Raw genomic sequence first — 21,808 nt, forward strand, 5'->3', positions numbered from 1 at the left:
ACTCAGTTACACCAGCTCTGTCAGGAGAAATGGGCCAAAATTCACCCAACTTATTGTGGGAAGCTTGTGGAAGGCTATCCGAAACATTTTAACCCAAGTTAAACAATTTCATGGCAATGCTACCAAATACTAATTAAGTGTATGTAAACTTCTGACCCACTGGGAATGTGATGAAAGAAATAAAAGCTGAAGTAAATCATTCTCTCTACTATTATTCTGACATTTCACATTCTTAAAATAAAGTGGTGATCCTAACTGACCTAAGACAGGGAATTTTTACTAGGATTAAATGTCAGGAAGTGTGAAAAACGGAGTTTAAATATATTTGGCTAAGGTGTATGTAAAACTTCCGACTTCAACTGTATGTTTATTTCTAAATCGAACATCACATAACTAGAACTACATGCCTCAATTGTAATCCACAAGCCATTAAAGGAGGGAAATAGGACAAGATTACAGGGAACTGTAACGTTCTTCATCGGGCGAAAGAGAGGAGGACCAAAATGCAGCGTGATGATTATCCATTTTAATAAGGATACTTGAAACAACGAACAAAAACAATAAACCGACAAATGAACGAAGACGAAACAGTCCCATATAGTAAACACAGGAACACCATAACAGGAACAATCACCCACCACCCACAATGACAAAACAGGCTACCTAAATATGGCTCCCAATCAGAGACAACGACTAACACCTGCCTCTGATTGAGAACCATATCAGGCCAAACACCTAGAAATAGACAAACTAGACATACAACATAGAATGCCCACTCAGATCACACCCTGACCAAACAAAACATAGAAACATACAAAGCAAACTATGGTCAGGGCGTGACAGGAACAAGCATTCATTCCCAACAGACAACAAAGATCCTGAATCAGATAGGAAGTTCAGAGGCTCAACCTCTCAATCCCGTGTGTGGAGATATGAAACGCTTTTAAAAATCTCCCTGTACTGTTAATTGTCTTTTGGTGTGATATAAAGCCTGCAGATGGATGAGTCAGACCTATCTGGAGCATGTTCATACTGATTTTCACATCAGAAGCACATCAAAATAGTTTTGGGCAAATACAAACATTGAGAACTTAACAAATGAATGTGCATTACACGAGGACTGCTTTTGACTTTAATTTGTTTGGTGTAATATCAAAGAGAACTTCTCTGTATTTGAGGGTGAATGGAAAAGAGGGCAAAAACCTTTATCTATTCAATTCCTAGAAAATGGGTTATGACTGATGTATTTCCGCTAGCGGGACAACTTCTGGTGAAACTGGAGGGCGCACAATTCAAATAAATAATCATAAAGATTATGGATATTAAACATTTAGGTACATACAAGTGTCTTATACCGGTTGAAAGCTTAAATTCTTGTTAATCTAACTGCACTGTCCGATTTACAGTAGCTATTACAGTGAAAAAATACCATTCTATTGTTTGAGGACGGCGCCCCACATCAAAATATTGTTCCACCGGCACAGGTTTCATAAATTTACAAATAGCGATTAAATATCCACTTACTTTTTGAAAATCTTCCTCTGATTTGTCATCCAAAGCGTCCCAGCTAGAACATGTAGTGTCGTTTTGTTAGATAAATGTCATCTTTATATCCCAAAAAGTCTCTTTAGTTGGCACCATCGATTTGAGTAATCCACTCGTTCAACATGCAAAGAAAGGAATCCGGAAATCTATTAGATGCTTCTGGTTTACCTGTTAGAGGCTTCTGGTTTACCTGTTAGAGGCTTCTGGTTTACCTGTTAGAGGCTCCTGGTTTACCTGTTAGAGGCTCCTGGTTTACCTGTTAGAGGCTCCTGGTTTACCTGTTAGAGGCTTCTGGTTTACCTGTTAGAGGCTTCTGGTTTACCTGTTAGAGGCTTCTGGTTTACCTGTTAGAGGCTTCTGGTTTACCTGTTAGAGGCTTCTGGTTTACCTGTTAGAAGCTTCTGGTTTACCTGTTAGAGGCTTCTGGTTTATCTGTTAGAAGCTTCTGGTTTACCTGTTAGAGGCTTCTGGTTTACCTGTTAGAGGCTTCTGGTTTACCTGTTAGAGGCTTCTGGTTTACCTGTTAGAAGCTTCTGGTTTACCTGTTATAGTCTCCTGGTTTACCTGTTATAGTCTCCTGGTTTATCTGTTAGAAGCTTCTGGTTTACCTGTTAGAGGCTTCTGGTTTACCTGTTAGAGGCTCCTGGTTTACCTGTTATAGTCTCCTGGTTTACCTGTTAGAGGCTTCTGGTTTATCTGTTAGAAGCTTCTGGTTTACCTGTTAGAGGCTTCTGGTTTACCTGTTATAGTCTCCTGGTTTACCTGTTAGAAGCTTCTGGTTTACCTGTTAGAGGCTTCTGGTTTACCTGTTAGAGACTTCTGGTTTATCTGTTAGAAGCTTCTGGTTTACCTGTTAGAGGCTTCTGGTTTACCTGTTATAGTCTCCTGGTTTACCTGTTAGAGGCTCCTGGTTTACCTGTTAGAGTCTCCTGGTTTACCTGTTAGAGGCTCCTGGTTTACCTGTTAGAGGCTTCTGGTTTACCTGTTAGAGTCTCATGGTTTACCTGTTAGAGGCTTCTGGTTTACCTGTTAGAGGCTCCTGGTTTACCTGTTATAGTCTCCTGGTTTACCTGTTAGAGGCTCCTGGTTTACCTGTTAGAGGCTTCTGGTTTACCTGTTAGAGCCCCCTGGTTTACCTGTTAGAGTCTCCTGGTTTACCTGTTAGAGGCTTCTGGTTTACCTGTTAGAGGCTCCTGGTTTACCTGTTAGAGGCTCCTGGTTTACCTGTTAGAGTCTCATGGTTTACCTGTTAGAGGCTTCTGGTTTACCTGTTAGAGTCTCATGGTTTACCTGTTAGAGGCTCCTGGTTTACCTGTTAGAGGCTCCTGGTTTATCTGTTAGAGGCTCCTGGTTTACCTGTTAGAGGCTCCTGGTTTACCTGTTAGAGGCTCCTGGTTTACCTGTTAGAGGCTTCTGGTTTACATGTTAGAGGCTCCTGGTTTACCTGTTAGAGACTCCTGGTTTACCTGTTAGAGGCTCCTGGTTTACCTGTTAGAGGCTTCTGGTTTACCTGTTAAAGTCTCATGGTTTACCTGTTAGAGGCTCCTGGTTTACCTGTTAGAGGTCTTGTACCTGTTAGAGTCTTGGTTTACCTGTTAGAGTCTCATGGTTTACCTGTTAGAGACTCCTGGTTTACCTGTTAGAGGCTCCTGGTTTACCTGTTAGAGGCTTCTGGTTTACCTGTTAAAGTCTCATGGTTTACCTGTTAGAGGCTCCTGGTTTACCTGTTAGAGGCTTCTTTTTTACCTGTTAGAGTCTCCTGGTTTACCTGTTAGAGGCTTCTGGTTTACCTGTTAGAGTCTCATGGTTTACCTGTTAGAGGCTTCTGGTTTACCTGTTAGAGTCTCCTGGTTTACCTGTTAGAGGCTCCTGGTTTACCTGTTAGAGTCTCCTGGTTTACCTGTTAGAGTCTCCTGGTTTACCTGTTAGAGTCTCCTGGTTTACCTTTTGAGTCTCCTGGTTTACCTGTTAGAGGCTTCTGGTTTACCTGTTAGAGGCTCCTGGTTTACCTGTTAGAGTCCTGTCCTGGTTTACCTGTTAGGTCTCCTGGTTACCTCTGTTAGAGGCTCCCTGTTTACCTGTTAGAGTCTCCTGGTTTACCTGTTGAGTCTCCTGGTTTACCTGTTGAGGCTTCTGGTTTACCTGTTAGAGGCTCCTGGTTTACCTGTTAGAGTCTCCTGGTTTACCTGTTAGAGGCTTCTGTTTTACCTGTTAGAGGCTCCTGGTTTACCTGTTAGAGGCTTCTGGTTTACCTGTTAGAGGCTCCTGGTTTACCTGTTAGAGTCTCCTGGTTTACCTGTTAGAGTCTCCTGGTTTACCTGTTAGAGGCTTCTGGTTTACCTGTTTCTGGAGGTCTTGTATTCCACCTTGAGGATGGGCTTACACGACTCCTTCCTCCCTTCCTTCAGTATCTTCCCTGGGGGAGACGAAAAAAAGGGAACATCTCAAAAAGTGGACTATCCCTTTAAATGTTTACAGTTTTTATACTTTGATAATAAGAGTTATTAGAATCTCTCAGAGTTTTTCAAATCACTGTCATCACCTGACAATTCTAAACTGATCAAACTGTAATGGAATGTAGTAATACAGTAGAACAACCTCTGTGTGAGTTTGCATCACATTTAGTCTCTTTTCCTCATCAAAGCATCTGTTTCTATCTAATTCCTATGCTAACTGTGATTAACAAGCTGGGGAGTGGAGGGAAGTAGAATAGAACACGTTGAATAATGTGGCGGCGGTGGGCGACCTAGATGTAAGTCGTTTACAATGTTTACCTCTTCTGAAGTCTACTGTATGTAGAGTGGTTCTTCCTTTAAAAGTGTTGAGTTTATGCCGCTACCGTTTCAGGTAGATGGTGACAGATTGTGGTAGAAATGCGTCATTCTGGCAACAATGGCTGACACTTAAAATAACGAGCCATAGAATTCTGCGACACCCTGCAAGATGTGCTGTAAGTACGCCGCAACTTGTAAAGGAAGAACCACTGTAAGACGGAATATCTCCCTCTGGGATCTGACCCGGCATATCGTCCAGGATACTGGGTGCATCTCTTACGCTATTCATGACAAAACATCCTTCTCAAAATGCAGTGTAAACAGGTAATAAGCCCACATATGAGAGAGAAAATACAACCTCAAGTCATAATAATCTACATAGAGCAGAGCAGAGTGGAACCAGAACAGAGCAGAGCAGAGAAGAACAGAACATAGTAGAACAGAACAGAGCAGACACAGAGCACAACAGACTAGAACAGAGCAGAACATAGCAGAAAAGAACACAGCAGAAAACAGGGCAGAACAGAGCAGAACAGAACGTAGCAGAGTAGAACAGAGTCAAAGTAGAATGTCTCTTGCTGAGGTGAAAGAAGAATCTCTCGCTCTCTCTCTGACCTGCCTAGTCAAATAAGTAAAAAAATAAAACATTTAAAAAATAATTGCCCACTAATCCAGTCCTATTAGCCCACTGCTCCAGTTCTATTAGCCCACTGCTCCAGTCCTATTAGCCCACTGCTCCAGTCCTATTAGCCCACTGCTCCAATCCTATTAGCCCACTGCTCCAGTTCTGTTAGCCCACTGTTCCAGTTCTAATAGCCCACTGCTCCAGTTCTAATAGCCCACTGTTCCAGTTATATTAGCCCACTGCTCCAGTTCTATTAGCCCACTGTTCCAGTTCTATTAGCCCACTGCTCCAGTTCTATTAGCCCACTGCTCCAGTCCTATTAGCCCACTGCTCCAGTTCTATTAGCCCACTGCTCCAGTTCTATTAGCCCACTGCTCCAGTCCTAGTAGCCCACTGATCCAGTCCTATTAGCCCACTGCTCCAGTTCTATTAGCACACTGCTCCAGTTCTATTAGCCCACTGCTCCAGTTCTATTAGCCCACTGCTCCAGTTCTATTATCCCACTGTTCCAGTTCTATTAGCCCACTGTTCCAGTCCTATTAGCCCACTGCTCCAGTTCTATTAGCCCACTGATCCAGTCCGATTGCACATCCCCGGTGTGACAGACAGACACACAGACAGACTGTATGTGTCCTTCCTGTGGGTCTGAGCTCTGAGCAGACAGACAGTCCTGGGGGAGTCTTCCATGAGATAGTTCAAAGGGTCAAACAATGGCGCCTACACACAGACCAGTCCATCACAGCCACAGACAGCCAAGGCCGTGGCACAGAAGCAGAGTTTTCTCATCACTATCAGAGCTCAAAGAGTATTCAGCAAACATCTGACATGTGTTTGTACGTGTGTGTTTGTTTGTTTACGTGTGTGTGTGTTTGTGTACGTGTGTCTCACCATGAGGATATGTGATCTGAATAGGCCTGGCTGTGTTCCTCAGGTTCCACATAGTCAGGCTGCCGTCTGAGTGACTACACATGAACTGCTTCCCTTCATGGTGCCAGCTCACAGAATGGATAGCCTGGAGGGAGAGAGAATTAAGGTTAGACAGAGGGAGGGAGGAGGAGATTGTAAGGAGAGAGAGAGAGAGAGAGAGAGAGAGAGAGAGAGCTTAAAATGATAGATAGAGGGAGGGAGGAGGGCAATGTGAGGAGGGAGAGAGGAAGATATGTTAAGGGTAGAGAGAGGGAGGGGAGTGTGGAAACTCTCCTACCTGCATTGGTGCCCCATGTGAGGACAGAATCCACCCCTTCACCCAGGGTTAACCTAGCACCTAAATCAAATCAGTGCTGTCCTTAAACTACTTTGGAGCTAAATGAGAGTGGAAACGGCTAGAGCTGGACTGATTAAAACTGTGAGCAGGATCAATACCACTTCAAACAGATAACTAGACATAGAACCGGAAAGGTATAGAAATGGAGGGCAAACTAAGGAAATGGACAGTCCTACATGTAACTTTCAAATTATTACACTGTAAAAGTCAATAATGCAATCCAATTAGGTTTATGTTCCTTCCCTAGACTCCACACACACACAGAGATTATGTTTACCTGCACAGTAGCTATTTGATATTAAACTGATTATGGCAGTAGGCATGTAAACACCTTACTCTGCTTATCTTATTTGGCGTAAGGTCAAAATCGAGAGTGAAGCATACGTTGAATAAAACACCTGGTTCTCTGAGAAATTATTAGGACATGTAAACACCTTAATTAATCGGAGTTCCAGGGGTGTATTTGATCTGAGCATGTGCTAGCACCAGCCAAGCGAGCTAGCACCAGCCAAGCGGGCTAGCACCAGCCAAGCGGGCTAGCACCAGCCAAGCGGGCTAGCACCAGCCAAGCGGGCTAGCACCAGCCAAGCGAGCTAGCACCAGCCAAGCGGGCGTCTTTTAGCTCTGAAGTGAAGTGACTTCGGAAACAACTAAATATATGCGTCTTCGAAGTAGTTTTCACATAGAAACTCAGAATCAAATTCTCACATTATTGTGTGCATGTAACCGTACTCAGTGACAAAACAGGAAAGAAGAACATTAAAGTTATCCGATATGTTTCATGTTAGGGTGTTTGTTTATTTATTTATGACCCTATTTGAACGGTTCCGTATGAGAAGTGCATGTGTCTTCGTGATGTAAATTTAAATTAATCAGATATGGATCAATAGCAAGTTTAATAGAACAGCACTAATTAAAAACTATAGGTGTTGGCTGCCAGCACATTTCCAAGCCTTTGAAATGGGGATTGCTTTTATTTCCCAGAGAGCAAAGTGATAGAACGACAGAAAAAATGAAAGATGGTGGAAGTGTGACGGGAGTGTTGCAGCGGGATGTGAAGTTGAGAACATTGCCATTTATCCACCCTTTCCTCTCTTCTCCCATCAGACCATCAAAGAAAGAGCCTTCCTTAATAACAAATAATTTCAAAGTGAGAGCTCCTTTTGTCCTACCCGCTCTAAGCTTTTGTCTGGGCTGCCATAGCGATGCCTTCCACTTGTTGTGTTCGAAACCGTCTTTAAAGACGAGTGCTAGAGACTTCGAAGCACCAGAGAGTCCTAGAGACCTGGAGGCACCAGAGAGTCCTAGAGACGTGGAACACCAGAGAGTCCTAGAGATGTGGAGGTACCAGTAAGTCCTAGTGACATGGAGGCACCAGAGAGTCCTAGAGACCTGGAGGCACCAGAGAGGTCTAGAGACCTGTAGGCACCAGAAAGTCCTAGAGACGTGGAGGTACCAGTGAGTCCTAGTGACTTGGAGGCACCAGAGAGTCCTAGAGATGTGGAGGTACCAGTGAGTCCTAGTGACCTGGAGGCACCAGAGAGTCCTAGAGACCTGGAGGCACCAGAGAGTCCTAGAGACATGGAGGAACCAGAGAGTCACGGTGACCTGGAGGCACCAGAGAGTCATCGTGACCTGGAGGCACCAGAGAGTCCTAGAGACCTGGAGGCACCAGAGAGTCAAAGTGACCTGGAGGCACCAGAGAGTCAAAGTGACCTGGAGGCACCAGAGAGGTCTAGAGACCTGGAGGCACCAGAGAGTGCTAGAGACGTGGCAGAGAGCCACATAGAGAGGCCTGAGAGGACCGACGAGAGTCCTAGAGATGTGGAGGCAACAGAGAGGTCTAGAGACCTGGAGGCAACAGAGAGGTCTAGAGACATGGAGGCCCCAGAGAGTCCTAGAGACCTGGAGGCACAAGAGAGTCCTAGAAACCTGGAGGCACCAGAGTCCTAGAGATGTGGAGGTACCAGAGAGGTCAAGAGACATGGAGGCACCAGAGAGTCCTAGAGACGTGGAGGCACCAGAGAGTCCTAGAGACGTGGAGGCACCAGAGAGTCCTAGAGACGTGGAGGCACCAGAGAGTCCTAGAGACGTGGAGGCACCAGAGAGTCCTAGAGACGTGGAGGCACCAGAGAGTCATAGAGACCTTGAGGCACCAGAGAGTCCTAGAGACCTGGAGGCACCAGAGAGTCATAGAGAGCTGGAGGCACCAGAGAGTCCTAGAGACGTGGAGGCACCAGAGAGTCCTAGAGACGTGGAGGCACCAGAGAGTCCTAGTGACGTGGAGGGACCAGAGAGTCCTAGTGACCTGGAGGCACCAGAGAGTCCTAGTGCCCTGGAGGCACCGAGAGTCCTAGAGATGTGGAGGCACAAGAGAGTCCTAGAGAGGTGGAGGCACCAGAGAGTCCTAGAGACCTGGAGGCACCAGAGAGTCCTAGAGACCTGGAGGCGCCAGAGAATCCTAGAGAAGTTGAGGCACCAGAGAGTCCTAGAGACACCAGAGAGTCCTAGAGACCTGGAGGCACCAGATAGTCCCAGTGACCTGAAGGCACCAGAGAGTCCTAGTGACCTGGAGGCATCAGAGAATCCTAGAGACGTGGAGGCACCAGAGAGTCCTAGTGACCTGGAGGCATCAGAGAATCCTAGAGACGTGGAGGAACCAGAGAGTCATAGTGACCTGGAGGCACCAGAGAGTCCTAGAGACGTGGAGGCACCAGAGAGTCCTAGAGACCTGGAGGTACCAGAGAGTCCTAGAGACGTGGAGGCACCAGAGAGTCCTAGTGACCTGGAGGCACCAGAGAGTCATAGTGACCTGGAGGCACCAGAGAGTCCTAGTGACCTGGAGGCACCAGATAGTCCTAGAGACGTGGAGGCACCAGAGAGTCCTAGAGATGTGGAGGCACCAGAGAGTCCTAGAGTCGTGGAGGCAACAGAGAGTCCTAGAGACGTGGAGGCACCAGAGAGTCCTAGTGACCTGGAGGCATCAGAGAATCCTAGAGACGTGGAGGAACCAGAGAGTCATAGTGACCTGGAGGCACCAGAGAGTCCTAGAGACGTGGAGGCCACCAGAGAGTCCTAGAGACCTGGAGGTACCAGAGAGTCCTAGAGACGTGGAGGCACCAGAGAGTCTTAGTGACCTGGAGGCACCAGAGAGTCATAGTGACCTGGAGGCACCAGGGAGTCCTAGTGACCTGGAGGCACCAGATAGTCCTAGAGACGTGGAGGCACCAGAGAGTCCTAGAGATGTGGAGGCACCAGAGAGTCCTAGAGACCTGGAGGCACCAGAGAGTCCTAGTGACCTGGAGGCACCAGAGAGTCCTAGAGACGTGGGCACCAGAGAGTCCTAGAGATGTGAGGCTCCAGAGAGTCCTAGAGTCATGGAGGCACCAGAGAATCATAATGACCTGGAGGCACCAGAGAGTCCTAGAGACGTGGAGGCACCAGAGAGTCCTAGTGACCTGGAGGCACCAGAGAGTCCTAGAGACGTGGAGGCACCAGAGAGTCCTAGAGATGTGGAGGCACCAGAGTCCAGAGTCGTGAGGCACCAGAGAGTCATATGACCTGGAGGCACCAGAGAAGTCCTTGAGACCTGGAGGCACCAGAGAGTCCTAGAGTCGTGGAGGCACCAAGAGTCATAAAGACCTGGAGGTACCAGAGAGTCATAGAGACCTGGAGGCACCAGAGAGTCCTAGTGACCTGGAGGCACCAGAGAGTCCTAGAGAGCTGGAGGGACCAGAGAGTCCTAGAGACCTGGAGGCACCAGAGAGTCCTGGAGACCTGGAGGTACCAGAGAGTCATAGAGACATGGAGGCACCAGAGAGTCCTAGAGACCTGGAGGCACCAGAGAGTCCTAGAGACTGGAGGTACCAGAGAGTCCTAGAGACCTGGAGGCACCAGAGAGTCCTAGAGACCTGGAGGTACCAGAGGTCCTAGTAACCGGAGGCACCAGAGAGTCCTAGAGACGTGGAGGTACCAGAGAGTCCTAGAGACCTGGAGGCACCAGAGAGTCCTAGAGACCTGGAGGTACCAGAGAGTCCTAGTAACCTGGAGGCACCAGAGAGTCCTAGAGACGTGGAGTCACCAGAGAGTCCTAGAGATGTGGAGGCACCAGAGAGTCCTAGAGTCATGGAGGCACCAGAGAGTCATAATGACCTGGAGGCACCAGAGAGTCCTAGAGACGTGGAGGCACCAGAGAGTCCTAGTGACCTGGAGGCACCAGAGAGTCCTAGAGACGTGGAGGCACCAGAGAGTCCTAGAGATGTGGAGGCACCAGAGAGTCCTAGAGTCGTGGAGGCACCAGAGTCATAATGACCTGGAGGCACCAGAGAAGTCCTAGAGACCTGGAGGCACCAGAGAGTCCTAGTGACGTGGAGGCACCAGATAGTCCTAGAGACCTGGAGGCACCAGAGAGTCCTAGAGACCTGGAGGCACCAGAAAGTCCTGGAGACCTGGAGGCACCAGAGAGTCCTAGAGACCTGGAGGTAACAGAGAGTCCTAGAGACCTGGAGGTAACAGAGAGTCCTAGAGACGTGGAGGCACCAGAGAGTCCTAGAGACATGGATGCACCAGTGAGTCATAGTGACCTGCAGGTACCAGAGAGTCATAGTGACCTGGAGGCACCAGAGAGTCCTAGAGACGTGGAGGCACCAGATAATCCTAGAGACGTGGAGGCACCAGAGAGTCCTAGAGACCTGGAGGTACCAGAGAGTCCTAGTGACCTGGAGGCACCAGAGAGTCCTAGAGACGTGGAGGCACCAGAGAGTCCTAGAGTCGTGGAGGCAACAGAGAGTCCTAGAGACGTGGAGGCACCAGCGAGTCCCATAGACCTGGAGGTACCAGAGAGTCATAGAGACCTGGAGGCACCAGAGAGTCCTAGTGACCTGGAGGCAGCAGAGAGTCCTAGAGACGTGGAGGCACCAGCGAGTCCCGTAGACCTGGAGGTACCAGAGAGTCATAGAGACCTGGAGGCACCAGAGAGTCCTAGTGACCTGGAGGCATCAGAGAGTCCTAGAGACGTGGAGGAACCAGAGAGTCATAGTGACCTGGAGGCACCAGAGAGTCCTAGAGACGTGGAGGCACCAGAGAGTCCTAGAGACCTGGAGGTACCAGAGAGTCCTAGAGACGTGGAGGCACCAGAGAGTCTTAGTGACCTGGAGGCACCAGAGAGTCATAGTGACCTGGAGGCACCAGGGAGTCCTAGTGACCTGGAGGCACCAGATAGTCCTAGAGACGTGGAGGCACCAGAGAGTCCTAGAGATGTGGAGGCACCAGAGAGTCCTAGAGTCGTGGAGGCAACAGAGAGTCCTAGAGACGTGGAGGCACCAGCGAGTCCCATAGACCTGGAGGTACCAGAGAGTCATAGAGACCTGGAGGCACCAGAGAGTCCTAGTGACCTTGAGGCAGCAGAGAGTCCTAGAGAGCTGGAGGGACCAGAGAGTCCTAGAGACCTGGAGGCACCAGAGAGTCCTGGAGACCTGGAGGTACCAGAGAGTCATAGAGACATGGAGGCACCAAGAGTCCTAGAGACCTGGAGGCACCAGAGAGTCCTAGAGACGTGGAGGTACCAGAGAGTCCTAGAGACCTGGAGGCACCAGAGAGTCCTAGAGACCTGGAGGTACCAGAGAGTCCTAGTAACCTGGAGGCACCAGAGAGTCCTAGAGACGTGGCGGTACCAGAGAGTCCTAGAGACCTGGAGGCACCAGAGAGTCCTAGAGACCTGGAGGTACCAGAGAGTCCTAGTAACCTGGAGGCACCAGAGAGTCCTAGAGACGTGGAGGCACCAGAGAGTCCTAGAGATGTGGAGGCTCCAGAGAGTCCTAGAGTCATGGAGGCACCAGAGAATCATAATGACCTGGAGGCACCAGAGAGTCCTAGAGACGTGGAGGCACCAGAGAGTCCTAGTGACCTGGAGGCACCAGAGAGTCCTAGAGACGTGGAGGCACCAGAGAGTCCTAGAGATGTGGAGGCACCAGAGAGTCCTAGAGTCGTGGAGGCACCAGAGAGTCATAATGACCTGGAGGCACCAGAGAAGTCCTAGAGACCTGGAGGCACCAGAGAGTCCTAGAGACGTGGAGGCACCAGAGAGTCCTAGAGACGTGGAGGCACCAGAGAGTCCTAGAGACCTGGAGGTACCAGAGAGTCCTAGAGCGTGGAGGCACCAGAGAGTCCTAGTGACCTGGAGGCACCAGAGAGTCATAGTGACCTGGAGGCACCAGAGAGTCCTAGTGACCTGGAGGCACCAGAGAGTCCTAGAGACGTGGAGGCACCAGAGAGTCCTAGAGATGTGGAGGCACCAGAGAGTCCTAGAGTCGTGGAGGCAACAGAGAGTCCTAGAGACGTGGAGGCACCAGCGAGTCCCATAGACCTGGAGGTACCAGAGAGTCATAGAGACCTGGAGGCACCAGAGAGTCCTAGTGACCTGGAGGCACCAGAGAGTCCTAGAGAGCTGGAGGACCAGAGAGTCCTAGAGACCTGGAGGCACCAGAGAGTCCTGGAGACCTGGAGGTACCAGAGAGTCATAGAGACATGGAGGCACCAGAGAGTCCTAGAGACCTGGAGGCACCAGAGAGTCCTAGAGACGTGGAGGTACCAGAGAGTCCTAGAGACCTGGAGGCACCAGAGAGTCCTAGAGACCTGGAGGTACCAGAGAGTCCTAGTAACCTGGAGGCACCAGAGAGTCCTAGAGACGTGGAGGTACCAGAGAGTCCTAGAGACCTGGAGGCACCAGAGAGTCCTAGAGACCTGGAGGTACCAGAGAGTCCTAGTAACCTGGAGGCACCAGAGAGTCCTAGAGACGTGGAGTCACCAGAGAGTCCTAGAGATGTGGAGGCACCAGAGAGTCCTAGAGTCATGGAGGCACCAGAGAGTCATAATGACCTGGAGGCACCAGAGAGTCCTAGAGACGTGGAGGCACCAGAGAGTCCTAGTGACCTGGAGGCACCAGAGAGTCCTAGAGACGTGGAGGCACCAGAGAGTCCTAGAGATGTGGAGGCACCAGAGAGTCCTAGAGTCGTGGAGGCACCAGAGAGTCATAATGACCTGGAGGCACCAGAGAAGTCCTAGAGACCTGGAGGCACCAGAGAGTCCTAGTGACGTGGAGGCACCAGATAGTCCTAGAGACCTGGAGGCACCAGAGAGTCCTAGAGACCTGGAGGCACCAGAAAGTCCTGGAGACCTGGAGGCACCAGAGAGTCCTAGAGACCTGGAGGTAACAGAGAGTCCTAGAGACCTGGAGGTAACAGAGAGTCCTAGAGACGTGGAGGCACCAGAGAGTCCTAGAGACATGGATGCACCAGTGAGTCATAGTGACCTGCAGGTACCAGAGAGTCATAGTGACCTGGAGGCACCAGAGAGTCCTAGAGACGTGGAGGCACAGATAAATCCTAGAGACGTGAGGCACCAGAGAGTCCTAGAGACCTGGAGGTACCAGAGAGTCCTAGTGACCTGGAGGCACCAGAGAGTCCTAGAGACGTGGAGGCACCAGAGAGTCCTAGAGTCGTGGAGGCAACAGAGAGTCCTAGAGACGTGGAGGCACCAGCGAGTCCCATAGACCTGGAGGTACCAGAGAGTCATAGAGACCTGGAGGCACCAGAGAGTCCTAGTGACCTGGAGGCACCAGAGAGTCCTAGAGACGTGGAGGCACCAGCGAGTCCCGTAGACCTGGAGGTACCAGAGAGTCATAGAGACCTGGAGGCACCAGAGAGTCCTAGTGACCTGGAGGCACCAGAGAGTCCTAGAGAGCTGGAGGGACCAGAGAGTCCTAGAGACGTGGAGGCACCAGAGAGTCCTAGAGTCGTGGAGGCAACAGAGAGTCCTAGAGACGTGGAGGCACCAGAGAGTCCTAGTGACGTGGAGGGACCAGAGAGTCCTAGTGACCTGGAGGCACCAGAGAGTCCTAGTGCCCTGGAGGCACCAGAGAGTCCTAGAGATGTGGAGGCACAAGAGAGTCCTAGAGAGGTGGAGGCACCAGAGAGTCCTAGAGACCTGGAGGCACCAGAGAGTCCTAGAGACCTGGAGGCGCCAGAGAATCCTAGAGAAGTTGAGGCACCAGAGAGTCCTAGAGACACCAGAGAGTCCTAGAGACCTGGAGGCACCAGAGAGTCCTAGTGACCTGGAGGCATCAGAGAATCCTAGAGACGTGGAGGCACCAGAGAGTCCTAGTGACCTGGAGGCATCAGAGAATCCTAGAGACGTGGAGGAACCAGAGAGTCATAGTGACCTGGAGGCACCAGAGAGTCCTAGGAGACGTGGAGGCACCAGAGAGTCCTAGAGACTGGAGTACCAAGGTCTAGCTGAGCACCAGAGAGTCCTAGACCTGGAGGCACCAAGAGTCTAGTGACCTGAGGCACCAGGGAGTCCTAGTGACCTGGAGGCACCAGATAGTCCTAGAGACGTGGAGGCACCAGAGAGTCCTAGAGATGTGGAGGCACCAGAGAGTCCTAGAGTCGTGGAGGCAACAGAGAGTCCTAGAGACGTGGAGGCACCAGCGGTCCCATAGCCCTGGAGGTACCAGAGAGTCATAGAGACCTGGAGGCACCAGAGAGTCCTAGTGACCTTGAGGCAGCAGAGAGTCCTAGAGAGCTGGAGGGACCAGAGAGTCCTAGAGACCTGGAGGCACCAGAGAGTCCTGGAGACCTGGAGGTACCAGAGAGTCATAGAGACATGGAGGCACCAGAGAGTCCTAGAGACCTGGAGGCACCAGAGAGTCCTAGAGACGTGGAGGTACCAGAGAGTCCTAGAGACCTGGAGGCACAGAGAGTCCTAGAGACCTGGAGGTACCAGAGAGTCCTAGTAACCTGGAGGCACGCAGAGAGTCCTAGAGACGTGGAGGCACCAGAGAGTCCTAGAGATGTGGAGGCTCCAGAGAGTCCTAGAGTCATGGAGGCACCAGAGAATCATAATGACCTGGAGGCACCAGAGAGTCCTAGAGACGTGGAGGCACCAGAGAGTCCTAGTGACCTGGAGGCACAGAGAGTCCTAGAGACTGGAGGCACCAGAAGAGTCCTAGAGACGTGGAGGCACCAGAGAGTCCTAGAGACGTGGAGGCACCAGAGAGTCCTAGAGACGTGGAGGCACCAGAGAGTCCTAGAGACGTGGAGGCACAGAGAGTCCTAGAGACGTGGAGGCACCAGAGAGTCATAGAGACCTTGAGGCACCAGAGAGTCCTAGAGACCTGGAGGCACCAGAGAGTCATAGAGAGCTGGAGGCACCAGAGAGTCCTAGAGACTGTGAGGCACCAGAGAGTCCTAGAGACGTGGAGGCACCAGAGAGTCCTAGTGACTGGAGGGACCAGAGAGTCCTAGTGACCTGGAGGCACCAGAGAGTCCTAGTGGCCCTGGAGGCACCAGAGAGTCCTAGAGAATGTGGAGGCACAGAGAGTCCTAGAGAGTGGAGGCACCAGAGAGTCCCTATGAGACCTGGGCACCAGAGAGCCTAGAGACCTGGAGCGCCAAGAATCCTAGAGGAAGTTGAGGCACCAGAGAGTCCTAGAGACACAGAGAGTCCTAGAGACCTGGAGGCACCAGATAGTCCCAGTGACCTGAAGCACCAAGAGTCCTAGTGACCTGGAGGCATCAGAGAATCTAGAGACGTGGAGGGCACCAGAGAGTCCTAGTGACCTGAGCATCCATAGAACTAGAGACGTGAGGAACCAGAGAGTCATAGTGACCTGGAGGCACCAGAGAGTCCTAGAGACGTGGAGGAGCAACCGGAGATTCCTAGAGACCTGGAGGTACCAGAGAGTCCTAGAGACGTGGAGGCACCAGAGAGTCCTAGTGACCTGGAGGCACCAGAGAGTCATAGTGACCTGGAGGCACCAGAGAGTCCTAGTAACCTGGAGGCACCAGAGAGTCCTAGAGACGTGGAGGCACCAGAGAGTCCTAAGATGTGGAGGCTCCAGAGAGTCCTAGAGTCATGGAGGCACCAAGAACCTAATGACCTGGAGGCACCAGAAGTCCTAGAGACGTGTAGGCTACAGAAGAGTCCTAGTGACCTGGAGGCACCAGAGAGTCTAGAGACGTGGAGGCACCAGAGAGTCCTAGAGATGTGGAGGCACCAGAGAGTCCTAGAGTCGTGGAGGCACCAGAGAGTCATAATGACCTGGAGGCACCAGAGAAGTCCTAGAGACCTGGAGGCACCAGAGAGTCCTAGAGACGTGGAGGCACCAGAGAGTCCTAGAGACGTGGAGGCACCAGAGAGTCCTAGAGACCTGGAGGTACCAGAGAGTCCTAGAGACGTGGAGGCACCAGAGAGTCCTAGTGACCTGGAGCACCAGAGAGTCATAGTGACCTGGAGGCACCAGAGAGTCCTAGTGACCTGGAGGCACCAGATAGTCCTAGAGACGTGGAGGCACCAGAGAGTCCTAGAGAGTGGAGGAACCAGAGAGTCTAGAGTCGTGGAGGCAACAGAGAGTCCTAGAGCTGGAGGCACCAGCGAGTCCCATAGACTGGAGGTACCAGAGAGTCATAGAGACCTGGAGGCACCAGAGAGTCCTAGTGGACCTGGAGGCCCAGAGAGTCCTAGAGAGCTGGAGGGACCAGAAGTCCTAGAGACCTGGAGGCACCAGAGAGTCCTGGAGACTGGAGGTACCAGAGAGTCATAGAGACATGGAGCACAGGAGTCCTAGAGACCTGGAGGCACCAGAGAGTCCTAGAGACGTGGAGGTACCAGAGAGTCCTAGAGACCTGGAGGCACCAGAGAGTCCTAGAAGACCTGGAGGTACCAGAGAGTCCTAGTAACCTGGAGGCACAGAGAGTCCTAGGAGACGTGGAGGTACCAGAGAGTCCTAGAGACCTGGAGGCACCAGAGAGTCCTAGAGACCTGGAGGTACCAGAGAGTCCTAGTAACCTGGAGGCACCAGAGATCCTAGAGACGTGGAGTCACCAGAGAGTCCTAGAGATGTGGAGGCACCAGAGAGTCCTAAGTCATGGAGGCACCAGAGAGTCATAAATGACCTGGAGGCACCCAGAGAGTCCTAGAGACGTGGAGGCACCAGAGAGTCCTAGTGACCTGGAGGCACCAGAGAGTCTAGAGACGTGGAGGGCACCAGAGAGTCCTAGAGATGTGGAGACCAGAGAGTCCTAGAGTCCGTGGAGGCACCAGAGAGTCATAATGACCTGGAGGGCACCAGAGAGTCTATAGACCTGGAGGCACCAGAGTCCTAGTGCGTGGAGGCACCAGATAGTCCTAGAGACCTGGAGGCACCAGAGAGTCAGAGACTGGAGGCACCAGAGAGTCCTAGAGACTGGAGGTAAACGAGAGTCCATAGAGACTGGAGGTAACAGAGAGTCCTAGAGACGTGGAGGCACCAGAGAGTCCTAGAGACATGGATGCCCAGTGAGTCATGTGACCTGCAGGTACCAGAGAGTCATAGTGACCTGGAGGCACAGAGAGTCCTAGAGACGTGGAGGCACCAGATAATCCTAGAGACGTGGAGGCACCAGGAGAGTCCTAGAGACCTGGAGGTACAGAGTCCTAGTTGACCTGGAGGCACCAGAGAGTCCTAGAGACGTGGAGGCACCAGAGAGTCCTAGAGGTCGTGGGGACAACAGAGAGGTCCTAGAGACGTGGAGGCACCAACGAGTCCATAGACCTGGAGGTACCAGAAGAGTTTCATAGAGACCCTGGAGGCACCGAGAGTCCTAGTGACCTGAGGCAGCAGAGAGTCTAGAGACGTGGAGGCACCGCGAGTCCCGTAGACCTGGAGGTACCAGAGATGTCATAGAGACTGGAGGCCACCAGAGAGTCCTAGTGACCTGGAGGCACCAGAGAGTCCTAGAGAGCTGGAGGGACCAGAGAGTCCTAGAGACGTGGAGGCACCAGAGAGTCCTAGAGTCGTGGGGCAGACAGAGAGTCCTAAGACGTGAGGGCACCAGCGAGTCCCATAGACCTGGAGGTACCAGAGAGTCATAGAGACCTGGAGGCACCAGAGAGTCTAGTGACCTGGGAGGCACCAGAGAGTCCTAGAGACCGGTGGAGGCACCAGAGTCCTAGAGACGTGGAGGCACCATATATCCTAAGACGTGGAGGCACCAGAGAGTCTCAGAGACCTGGAGGTACCAAGAGTCCTAGTGACCTGGAGGCACCAGAGAGTCCTAGAGACGTGAGGCAACCAGAGAGTCCTAAGATCATGGAGGCAAACAGAGGAGTCCTAGAGTCGTGGAGGCAACAGAGAGTCCTAGAGACGTGGAGGCACCAGCGAGTCCCAATAGACCTGGAGGTACAGAGAGTCATAGAGACCTTGAGGACCAGAGAGTCCTAGTGACCGGAGGCAGCAAGAGAGTCCTAGAGACGTGGAGGCACCAGCGGTCCCGTAACCTGGAGGTACCAGAGATCATAGAGACCTGGAGGCACCAGAGAGTCTATGACCTGAGGCCACCAGAGAGTTCAATGAGAGCTGGAGGACCAAGAGTCCTAGAGACGTGGAGGCACCAGAGAGTCCTAGAGTCGTGGAGGCAACAGAGAGTCCTAGAGACGTGGAGGCACCAGCGAGTCCATAGACCTGGAGGTACCAGAGAGTCATAGAGACCTGGGAGGCACCAGAGAGTCCTAGTGACCTGGAGGCACCAGAGAGTCCTAGGACGTGGGCACCAGATAATCCTAGAGACGTGGAGGCACCAGAGAGTCTCAGAGACCTGGAGGTACCAGAGAGTCATAGAGACATGGAGGCACCAGAGAGTCCTAGAGACCTGGAGGCACCAGAGAGTCCTAGAGACCTGGAGGGAACAGAGAGTCCTAGAGATGTTGAGGCACCAGAGAGTCCTAGAGACGTGGATGCACCAGCGAGTCATAGTGACCTGGAGGCACCAGAGAGTCCTAGAGATGTGGAGGCACCAGATAATCCTAGAGACGTGGAGGCACCAGAGAGTCCTAGAGACCTGGAGGTACCAGAGAGTCCTAGAGACGTGGAGGCACCAGAGAGTCCAGAGACGTGGAGGCACCAGGAGTCCTGGAGTCGTGGAGGCAACAGAGAGTCCTAGAGACGTGGAGGCACCAGCGAGTCCCATAGACCTGGAGTACCAGAGAGCTCATAGAGACCTGGAGGCACCAGAGAGTCCTAGTGACCTGAGGCACCGAGAGTCCTAGAACTGGAGGACCGAGTCCTAGAACGTGGAGGCCACAGAGAGTCCTAGAGTCGTGGAGGCACCAAGAGTCCTAGAGACCTTGGAGGTACCAGAGAGTCCTAGAGACCTGGAGGCACCAGAGAGTCCTAGACGTGGAGGCAACCAGCGGTCCTAGAGACCTGGAGGTAACACAGAGTACTAGAGACGTGGAGGCACCAGAGAGTCCTAGAGACGTGGATGCACCAGCGAGTCATAGTGACCTGCAGGCACCAGAGAGTCATAGTGACCTGGAGGCACCAGAGAGTCTAGAGACGTGGAGGCACCAGAATATCCTAGATGACTGGAGGCACCAGAGAGTCCTAGAGACCTGGAGGTACCAAAGACCTAGTACCTGGAGCACCAGAGAGTCCTAGAGACGTGGAGGCACCAGAGAGTCCTAGAGGATGTGGAGGCACCAGAGAGTCCTAGAGTCGTGAGGCAACAGAGAGTCCTAGAGACCGTGGAGGCCACCAGCTAGTCCCATAGACCTGGAGTACCAGAGAGTCATAGAGACACTGGAGGCACCAGAGAGTCCCTAGTGACCTGGAGGCACCAGAGAGTCCTAGAGAGCTGGAGGGACCCAGAGAGTCCTAAGTAGACCTGGAGGCACCAGAGATTCCTAGCAGTCGTGGAGGCACCAGAGAGTCCTAGAGACCTGGAGGTACCAGAGAGTCCTAGAACCTGGAGGCACCAGAGAGTCCTAGAGACGTGGAGGCACCAGCGAGTCCTAGAGAGACCTGAGGTAACACAGAGTCCTAGAGACGTGGAGGCACCAGAGGAAGTCCTAGAGACGTGGATGCACCGCAGTCATAGTGACCTGCAGGCACCAGAGAGTCATAGTGACCTGGAGGCACAGAGACGAGTCCTAGAGACGTGGAGGCACCAGATAATCGAACGTGAGGCACCAGAGTGTCCTAAGGACCTGGAGGTACCAGAGAGTCCGTAGTAACCTGGAGGCACCAGAGAGTCCTAGAGACGTGGAGGCACCAGAGAGTCCTAGAGAGTGGAGGCACCAGAGAGTCCTAGAGTCATGGAGGCACAGAGAGTCATAATGACCTGGAGGCACCAGAGAGTCCTATAGACGTGGAGGCACCAGAGAGTCCTAGAATGTGAGGCACCAGAGAGTCCTATGAGTCGTGGAGGCACCAGAGAGTCATAAATGACCTGGAGGCACCAGAGAGTCCTAGAGACCTGGAGGCCACCAGAGAGTTCCTCAGTGACGTGGAGGAGCACCGAGATAGTCCTAGAGACCCTGGAGGCACCAGAGAGTCCTAGAGACCTGGATGGCACCAGAGAGTCCTGGAGACCTGGAGGTACACAGAGAGTCCTAGGACATGGAGGCACAAGAGAGTCCTAGAGACCTGAGGCCACCAGAGAGTCCTAGGACCTGGAGGTACCAGAGAGTCCTAAGACACGACCTGGAGGCACCAGAGAGTCCTTAGAGAACCTGGAGGTAACAGAGAGGTCCTAGACACTGGAGGCACCAGAGAGTCCTAGAGACCTGGAGGTACCAGAGATCCTAGAGACGTGAGCACCAAAGTCCTAGAGACGTGGATGCACCAGGAGTCATAGTGACCTGCAGGGCACCAGAGAGTCCTAGTGACCTGCAGGCACCCAGAGAGTCATAGTGACCTGGAGGCCACCAGAGAGTCCTAGAGACGTGGAGGCACCAGAATAATCCTATAGACGTGGAGCACCAGAGAGTCCTAGAGACCTGGAGGTACCAAGAGTCCCTAGTTCGCTGGAGGCACCAGAGAGTCTAGAGAGCTGAGGGACCAGAGAGTCCTAGAGACCTGGAGGCACCAGAGGAGTCCTAGAGTCATGGAGGCACCAGAGAGTCATATGACCTGGAGGCACCAGAGAGTCCTGAGACTGGAGGCACCAGAGATCCTAGTGACTGGAGGTACCAGAGAGTCCTAGAAGACCTGGAGGCACCAAGAGTCCTAGAGACCTGGAGGTACAGAGAGTCCTAGTACCTGGAGGCACCAGAGAGTCCTAGAGACTGGAGGCACCAGAGATCCTAGAGATGTGGAGGCACCAGAGAGTCCTAGAGTCATGGAGGCACCAGAGAGTCATAATGACCTGAGGCACCCAAGATCCTAGAGATGTGAGGCACCAGAGAGTCCTAAGTCGTGGAGGCACCAGAGAGTCATAATGACCTGGAGGCACCAGAGAAGTCCTAGAGACCTGGAGGCACCAGAGAGTCCTAGAGACCTGGAGGCACCGGAGAGAGTCCTGGAGACCTGGAGGTACCCAGAGAGTCCTAGAGACATGGAGGCACCAGAGAGTCCTAGAGACCTGGAGGCACCAGAGATCCTAGAGACCTGGAGGTACCAAGAGTCTAGACACCTGGAGGCACCAGAGAGTCCTAAGGACCTGGAGGCACCAGAGAGTCCTAGAGAGCCTGGAGGTACCAGAGAGTCTAGTAACCTGGAGGCACCAGAGAGTCCTAGAGTAGCAGTGGAGGCACCAAAGTGTGCTTCGCGCGGGGAAAAACTTG

At 52.0% G+C, this 21,808-nt stretch overlaps 1 protein-coding gene across 1 annotated transcript in view; it reads right to left on the minus strand.

The window, feature by feature from the left end:
* The window catches only part of LOC120058147 (syntaxin-binding protein 5-like), a 129,686-nt gene that overhangs the window by 87,659 nt on the left and 20,219 nt on the right, over window positions 1-21,808 (minus strand). Inside the window, exons 5-33 of the mRNA XM_039006614.1 lie at window positions 21,506-21,571; window positions 21,285-21,328; window positions 21,033-21,093; window positions 20,844-20,940; window positions 20,706-20,755; window positions 20,500-20,615; window positions 20,241-20,277; window positions 20,082-20,152; window positions 19,661-19,678; window positions 19,449-19,556; window positions 19,121-19,216; window positions 18,534-18,574; window positions 18,266-18,419; window positions 18,106-18,168; window positions 17,787-17,906; window positions 17,557-17,583; window positions 17,216-17,261; window positions 17,054-17,071; window positions 16,708-16,785; window positions 14,816-14,842; window positions 12,680-12,706; window positions 11,656-11,682; window positions 9,959-9,985; window positions 9,731-9,797; window positions 7,952-8,113; window positions 7,601-7,735; window positions 7,418-7,493; window positions 5,833-5,956; window positions 3,886-3,961 (exon numbers count right to left, since the gene is read on the minus strand). Of these exons, the coding sequence (XP_038862542.1) occupies window positions 3,886-3,961; window positions 5,833-5,956; window positions 7,418-7,493; window positions 7,601-7,735; window positions 7,952-8,113; window positions 9,731-9,797; window positions 9,959-9,985; window positions 11,656-11,682; window positions 12,680-12,706; window positions 14,816-14,842; window positions 16,708-16,785; window positions 17,054-17,071; window positions 17,216-17,261; window positions 17,557-17,583; window positions 17,787-17,906; window positions 18,106-18,168; window positions 18,266-18,419; window positions 18,534-18,574; window positions 19,121-19,216; window positions 19,449-19,556; window positions 19,661-19,678; window positions 20,082-20,152; window positions 20,241-20,277; window positions 20,500-20,615; window positions 20,706-20,755; window positions 20,844-20,940; window positions 21,033-21,093; window positions 21,285-21,328; window positions 21,506-21,571 (2,059 nt within the window). The remainder of the gene's footprint in view (window positions 1-3,885; window positions 3,962-5,832; window positions 5,957-7,417; window positions 7,494-7,600; window positions 7,736-7,951; window positions 8,114-9,730; window positions 9,798-9,958; window positions 9,986-11,655; window positions 11,683-12,679; window positions 12,707-14,815; window positions 14,843-16,707; window positions 16,786-17,053; window positions 17,072-17,215; window positions 17,262-17,556; window positions 17,584-17,786; window positions 17,907-18,105; window positions 18,169-18,265; window positions 18,420-18,533; window positions 18,575-19,120; window positions 19,217-19,448; window positions 19,557-19,660; window positions 19,679-20,081; window positions 20,153-20,240; window positions 20,278-20,499; window positions 20,616-20,705; window positions 20,756-20,843; window positions 20,941-21,032; window positions 21,094-21,284; window positions 21,329-21,505; window positions 21,572-21,808) is intronic.

Source organism: Salvelinus namaycush, chromosome 13 (assembly GCF_016432855.1).
Source record: "Salvelinus namaycush isolate Seneca chromosome 13, SaNama_1.0, whole genome shotgun sequence".
NCBI lineage: Eukaryota > Metazoa > Chordata > Actinopteri > Salmoniformes > Salmonidae > Salvelinus > Salvelinus namaycush.